At 31.6% G+C, this 7,928-nt stretch overlaps 1 protein-coding gene across 2 annotated transcripts; it reads left to right on the top strand.

The window, feature by feature from the left end:
• Window positions 1–637: 637 nt before the first annotated feature.
• LOC113703047 (glucan endo-1,3-beta-glucosidase-like) lies at window positions 638–2,579 on the top strand. Of its 2 annotated transcripts, XM_072055327.1 has the most exons (3): window positions 638–767; window positions 1,251–1,661; window positions 1,923–2,579. In XM_072055327.1, the coding sequence occupies exons 1-3, from the start codon at window positions 713–715 to the stop codon at window positions 2,210–2,212; spliced, it is 756 nt and encodes a 251-aa protein (XP_071911428.1). In that variant the 5' UTR covers window positions 638–712; the 3' UTR covers window positions 2,213–2,579. The 2 variants fall into 2 exon arrangements, with proteins under 2 accessions (XP_071911428.1, XP_027080066.1); XM_027224265.2 differs by having other exon boundaries at window positions 1,251–2,579.
• Window positions 2,580–7,928: the final 5,349 nt, after the last annotated feature.

Below are 7,928 nucleotides of genomic sequence, written 5' to 3'. Positions count from 1 at the left end.
CGCGTCTCTTTTGTTCCAAAAATGTCCCTGAGTGTCTTCTTTTTGAATTCTTTCCCGATGACTGTCAAATTGGCATTGGTTGTGGCATTTTCATTCTATTCCCTGAAATAAATGTAAATTATGAAAAGTGAGTAGAATCTAATAATTAATTCACATCAGGTCAGGTAATAGGGAAAATTAATAATAAAATAAATGATAAAATTGCAACCTATCAAATATTAGAATTTACATCTTCTAGTCTTGCACAAATTTTATCTAATATGCAAATTTTATACCATTAGATGACATATTAACTACTAAAAATGATGAATCACAAGCCTTTTTTGGTTACATTGAATAAATTAGTCTATTTATAACAAATATATAGTTTTATAAAAAAACTACATACTAATATTGTAAGTTTAAGCTAATGTTGTGGCACCCCTGAATAAAGGTATTGTTTCTCTTGTACAATCACTTAAACTTGCTTGCTTAAATTGCCAAGTCTAGAGAAAATTGAGATCTAATTCGTCAATATTTTGGACAGTGGAGAGTATTGACTGGGCAAAACTTTGTTAATACGTCTGCATGCTTAACTGTCTAATGCCCAAAAATTTTCCCTATAAGAAGCACCCTAGCCACTTCATTCTGTCATGTCTTCCTTTGCAAATCTTTGAGTGCTATTTTCTTCCAATTCTGCTTTTGCTATATTCTCCTCATCAACAAAACCATAATGACAACTATCCTGCTTTTGCTTGGGCTGTTTTTGCTTGGTCTCAGACTCACAGGTATGTCTCTGCCCCCATGTTCCTTGCTTGTTTCCATGCATTAAGGTTAATGGCACGAATAGTTGTCTTATTTTGGTAGGAATAACTTCATAATTGCTATTTTTTAAAGTAATTTTAAACAGGTAGGTTTATATGAATATATAATTCCTAGAGTTGTAAATTACTAATATGTATGCAGCATATCAACTATATAGGCATTTTTATTTGTTTTACAAATTATGATTTACGAGTGCCTTATTCTTTTTCTTTTCTTTTGCATAATTTCAAGGATACATTCAAACCGAGTGGTAAAACATTCTCAGATGAAGTTCTGGTCATGAGCTTAGTAATTGATGAATCATGGTAGAGTCAAATATTATGCACATATATATTTTGTGTCAACTTTAATTAGCAAAGAGAATTGATTTTTACAAACCATTTTATAAAGAGAATTGAACACAAACTCTCTATACTTTCATTTTCCATCAATCACTTCTGATGCAGGGGTGCAATCTATCGGAGTCTGTTATGGGCTAAATGGCAACAACCTACCCTCCAAACAGGACGTTATAAATCTTTACAAACGAAATGGCATCCAAAGAATGAGAATTTACGGCCCAGATCCTGAAGTGCTCAATGCTTTAAAAGGAACCAATATAGAACTTCTTGTTGATGTTCCCAATGAAAGCATTCAAGACGTTGCAACCAATCCTTCAGCAGCTGCGAATTGGGTTCAAAACAACATCAAAAAATATTCACCAGCTGTGAAATTCCGATACATATCAGTTGGAAATGAAGTACCTGTTGGTTCTGCCGTTGCTCGATATGTTGGTCCAGCCATGGAAAAGATACAGAAAGCAATAGCATCAGCAGGCCTTCAGAACCAAATCAAGGTTTCAACATCAATACTTACAGGTCTAGTAACCAATTCTTATCCTCCCTCACATGGTTCATTTTCGAACGAAGCTAAACCATTCATTAAACCTATAATTAATTTCCTAGTCCAAAATAATGCACCATTGCTAGTCAATGTGTACCCCTACTTCAGCTATATTGGTAGTAGAAACACTATTCCACTGGATTATGCATTGTTCACCTCACAAAAAACGGTTGTTCAAGATGGTAAATTGGGATATCAGAACCTTTTTGATGCAATGTTGGATGGTCATTATTCAGCTCTAGAAAAAGAAGGCGGTTCTAAGGTAAACATTGTTGTGTCGGAAACTGGCTGGCCATCTGACGGGAATCCTCCTGCTGCATCATCTGCAAACGCAGGCACTTACTACAAGAATGTGATTCGCCATGTTATGAGCGGGAAAGGGACTCCAAAAAAGCCTGGAGGAGGCATAGAAACTTATTTATTTGCCATGTTTGATGAGAACCAGAAGCGTGGAGAGGAGACAGAAAAACATTTTGGCCTTTTTTATCCAAATCAACAGCCTAAGTATGGAATTAGTTTCAAATAATTCAAGGGTCAAACGTGTACCAGAATAAACATCGTCTGAAGAGCTTTTCCTGTACTTGTCATATGATGTATATACTACTTCTTGATGAGGAAATTGAGAAGAGATATAAAAGTTATATAGCAATAAAAGCTCCACAGCGATGCTTTTTTTTTTTTTTGTTATTGTAATAAGAGTTTATCTCAAGAGCATGGATCAAGAAAGATATATATCCTCTTGGTCTTTGTCGTGAGTATGGCATAGATTGGATCTTAGTTGCCTAATAAGGAAATCAGTGTCTATGAGTGGCGAAGCAAAGACCTTACAGTAAGTAGGGTCGAACTTTAATGCAATAGAATTTCTATGAATAAAGATTATAATGTTACATACATATTATAATTGTCTTTCACGAATACTCATCTTCTGAAAAGGTTACAAAATCAACTCAAACGTTGTAAAATCAATTCAAGGCATATTTTGTTAGTGATATCTATTGTAATATAAGTAACCAGAAGATCATTCATCCATTGATCCCTTATATGATTACGTAACTGATTTTTGACGGTCTTTATTCCTAACACTTAATTTTGTTGAACATCTTTGATTAAAAGGACAAAAAGAAGCAAAAAGAAAGAACAGAAAAAATCCCTTCCCACGCCCTTTCTACTCCCAACTTCAAGATCTAGCATTTGAACTCTGAATTTGGTAGTCAGGAGAATTTTAAGGACCCTCCCTTGACCACAAAGATGTTGGGGAAGATTAGAACTATGATGAAAAGTAATTTTTGGATCACCACCCAAAGAGGCCAATGCATCAACCATCGAATTGGACTAAAATTGTATATAGTTAGATTTTCATTATCTTTCTCTCAAATTTCAAATTCGAAAAAAAAGAGAAATTGGTCACAAATAGGAACTTGACCTGTTAAACACTTGAAATTGCTAACTGTTTTGCATTCAGTTGTGTTATAGTTATTATTTCTCAAATATTTTATATATTTTTTAATATAAAAAATAAAGTCTTATGGGGCTTATGCCCCAAGCCTAAGATTTACATACACCTCATCTCAATGGATAAAAAAAAAATGCTCTACTTGATCCCGTCACCTTTTAAACCACTATTCTACATGGAGTTTTTTCAAAATTTAGTGGGGTCAATTGACCATACTTAGACCTAGCTCTTCCCCCACTATGATTATTTTGGGTGTTCGTGGATTGAAAGCTTATTATTCATTGTAACATGTATTGTGATGTGATATAATATTTATATAAAGGGATAGTTGCAGAAACTTCCCCTGACTTTTATAGTAATAGCATTGACCTCCCCTATCAATTTTGAAATAGCACTGACCTCCCCTATCAAAAGTTGGAGGCAATTTAATAGGCAAAAGTGGATCAATTTACTAAAGTACCCCTGACATGATTTAATTTTACCAAATGAATGTGATGAGTACTTTCATCAAACCCAACAAAACATTTGTTAATAAAAATTACACTAAATTAACTATTTCTGCATAGTTTAACTAATTAATTAATTAACTAAATAACTAAATAAGTAATAATCTAATTAATTAATAACTAATTATCTAATTAACTATTAACTAATTAACTAATTATATAATTGTTAATAGTTATTAACTAATCAAACTATTTCTGCATAGTTAAACTAATTAACTAATTAACTAATTATCTAATTAATTAATTAACTAATTAACTAATTTCTATTTATCTAATTAACTAATTATCTAATTAACTAAAGTTGTTGTCTGTTAGAAACTAACAAACTATTTGCATGTTAAACTAATTAACTGCTTAACTAATTAACTACCTAATTATCAAATTAATTAATTAACTAATTAACTAATTTTTGTTTATCTAATTAACTAATTAACTAATTATCTAATTAACTAAAGTTGTTGTCTATCCGAAACTAACAAACTATTTGCATGTTAAACTAATTAACTTATTAACTGCTTAACTAATTAACTAATTAACTAAAGCTGTTGTCTATCCGAAACTAACAAACTATTTGCATGTTAAACTAATTAACTAATTAACTGCTTAACTAATTAACTAACTAATTATCTAATTAATTAATTAACTAATTAATTAATTTCTGTTTATCTAATTAACTAATTATCTAATTAACTAATTAACTAAAGCTGTTGTCTGTCCGAAACTAACAAACTATTTGCATGTTAAACTAATTAACTAACTATCTAATTAACAAACTATTTGCATGTTAAACTATATGCAGTACGCATTATCTATTTAAAGTATCGGCTCTTTATGGGTATTTTACTTTCAAACATTTAATTTATGATAAAAACATCAATGTTTGTAAGTAAAATTCAAAAAGTGTTACAGTAATATCAATATTCTTACTTTAAAACATTTAATTTATGGCCCTATGCCCCTTCCTTTTTGTAAGAATATTACTGTAACACTTTTTGAATTTTACTTACAAACATTGATATTTTTATCATAAATTAAATGTTTGAAAGTAAAATACTTATAAAGAGCCGATACTTTAAATAGGTAATGCGTACTGCATATAGTTTAACAGGCAAATAGTTTGTTAATTAGGTAGTTAGTTAATTAGTTAATTAGTTTAACATGCAAATAGTTTGTTAGTTTCGGACAGACAACAGTTTTAGTTAATTAGTTAATTAGATAATTAGTTAATTAATTAATTAGATAATTAGTTAATTAGATAATTAGTTAATAGCTAATTAGTTTAACTATTAACTAATTAGATAATTAGTTAAGCAATTGTCAAGCAAATAATAATTGTCAAGCAAGTAAGGGCAAAATTGGAAGAAAATTCTTATCTCACTTCTACAAAAGCTGTCAAAGAGGTTTCTGCAACAAATTGTTACTGTTCAGGGGAGGTGAATGCAATTTCTAAACCTAGAGGGGAGGTCAGGGCAAATGTCAGAAATCTCAGGGGAGGTTTCTGCAATTATCCCTTATATAAAATGGTGGTTGAAAAGATAAAACATGTTGAGAATATACGTTGCAAAAAATATAACATGGGATAACACGGATTAGCACCATTATCATGCCACCTCCCTCCAGGATGCAGCATGGGGAATATTATTTTTGTGCAGTAGTGTTTGCGTCTCCCACTTATCTTAAACTAGATATTGCCACAGGAAGCTTTTCTTGAGTAAATGAGACAACTGATCTTATTTGTCTTAGTAATTAGCGACTGTTAAAAACTTCATTGGAACTTTTGGCATGAAAAACCCTTGATTGAAATTGCTGAAAAAATTACAGGATTGCTAGTTGAACATAATATGTACTTCTGTCTTCAAAAAAGCACATACTAATAGTTGTTGTCTCGTCTATCGAACTGAAACATATTTAATGGTTTAACCTAAAAAGCTTATTGAATTGTCAACAAATATTCAAGTTTCAAAATTAATATCTGTATCAAATTAAAGTCCAGTTTAAATAGATAGAAAATATGTCTATAATACCTAGAACATGGGAATCACAAAGCTTTTGATATTGTGTCAAGCACAAAAATTACTATATGCTCTATATAAGTTTACAATGATTTAAATTCTCTATTGATTTAACATTTTTGGCTAAAGTATAGCATGTTTTGTTTGCAACTAAATGGTTGTACCTCCTAGAAACGAAAGAATAGCTCAAGAAACTTTTTATACGACTGAAGCGTGCGTCTGTTTCGTTTTTTCCTTTGTTTCATTTTCATGCAAGAAGATGGGTGTTTCGATATTATATTCAGACTTTCATCTGGGCAATTTCACTTTCTTATATTATCTTGTCCATACACGAACAGCATTTCCAGATATCCAAAAGGTAGTGGCTTTTGGAATTCCTATTGTACTCCTTTGAATTCCAAGAAATTCTATTTTAAAGTTTCATTTTCAAGAGAAAGTAAATTTTGAGTTACTCTTTCTTTTGTTAAATTATATTGCATTCATCCTAACTTGCCAAGAGAAGAAAATCAAGAAACTTTGACCCCCTTCCCCCCCCCCCCCCGGTCAAAACACAAAAAAAAAAAAAAAAAAAAAAAAGCGAAGAAGAAAAAAATATGAAATGGTAAGATATTCTTTCTAAGTAATAGATATCTACCTATTTGAAAAGTGAAACCTTCACTTAACGTGGAAAATTTCCAATGATATTGCATTCTCTTTAAAACTTCCAAAGGTGGATTTTATCTTTCGGAAAAGATTTTTTCCTTTCACAAAATTTCCAAGGAAGCATCCAAAGAGAAGATTTAAGAGGAATGATAGTAAAAGTTTATTGATCTTGGGAGTAGCTAAGAGTGACCCTAGCGGCCATGCATAATGCTGAATTTACACGTTTGCCTTCAAAATCAAGATTCTTGAATCTTTTCTTTGATTGGTAAAGGCTGTAATCCTAAAGGACCAAAACTCATGTAATTAGCTAATTAATGGATTACAAGGATTCATGAATCTCATAAAGTGATCAATTAAACTTATCTTTGCATAGATGAAATTTTATATAAATTATGTATATACATTTGTACTATGTATATACGTTCTCAAAAAATGTGATTCATGCTAAGATTCATCCTATCGAAAAGAAATAATTAATGAAGTTGATTAATAATGCGAATGGACACTTCTACATCTTTAAACGAACTCTTGGTACCTCTTGACATTCATCTAAATTTGTGTGATATCTCATTAATAGAACAGGCATTTGAGAGAGTTTGAGGGAAGATCAAGATCATCCATCAAGCTCAAACGTACTCGATGGCACAAGGTATATCTTAATTTTTGTACTCCCTCCGTCCCAAAATTTGGGTCGCTTTTTGGGAAACACACTTTTTATGTACAGTAGCATAATGGGACACACTTATCTGATTATTCCAATCGTGCCCTTTGTTGTCCGTGGAGTAAAATAACAAGCTGTTGGGTGTTGGGGACCACTTGCCATTAAGACATTTGACTAAAAGGCAAAGACAAGTTAAAGTAAAGCAAACATCCGTTTCCAACTCTAGCTATTCCTCTGTATGCTTGGGTTTCATAAAATCAACAAGATCAGTTACAGAAGATTGACAATGGAAAAAGGTAAGATTTCTACAATTCCGTCTATCACTTTGTTGGTGCTTTTTTTTTATTTTCATTTTGTTTTATGATCTTTTGATCAATTTGAAGTAGATAATCTTGAGACTTAGCATAATTTAGCTAATCTTTTATTTGGCGCCATTTGTTGTTTTTCCCTTTTTTTCTTGAAATTTGGCGGTTCATTGAAAATTTGTAGATGCATTTTTTTAAGCTTTTTGTTTCTCACGTTTCTTATAAATAGATTTTGGAAGCTGATAATTCTGATGCCTTTATTCTCTATATAATGAGATTATAGAGAGATTCGTCTATTGCACAAATTCTGTTTGATAATATTCCCCAATGAACATGGATAATCATAGTTTTCAAAATTATGAAATCTCTAGGAAAAAGTTGACAAATCAGCAAAGGCAAGCCATATTTGAAGCATTATTGCAATATAGTTATGGTGGACAACTAGAAAGAGGATTAACCAAAGTTATTGCAACACAGTTCAAAATCAGCACGAGGACAGTACAAAGAATTTGGGAAAGAGCAAAGTCTTCAATCATTAATGGAGGCTCGGTTGACATCTCTCGCAGGTTTCCTAAGAGGGCAGGACGCAAAAGGGTAGAGATAGACTTCAGCACTATCATGGAAATACCTCTACGGTGTCGAACAAATATTCGTTCTCTATCA

The sequence above is a fragment of the Coffea arabica genome, chromosome 1e, assembly GCF_036785885.1.
Source record: "Coffea arabica cultivar ET-39 chromosome 1e, Coffea Arabica ET-39 HiFi, whole genome shotgun sequence".
In the NCBI taxonomy this organism is placed as follows: Eukaryota; Viridiplantae; Streptophyta; class Magnoliopsida; order Gentianales; family Rubiaceae; genus Coffea; species Coffea arabica.
The sequence above is the reverse complement of the archived record's forward strand: the minus strand, read 5'-3'. Positions and strand labels throughout refer to the sequence as shown.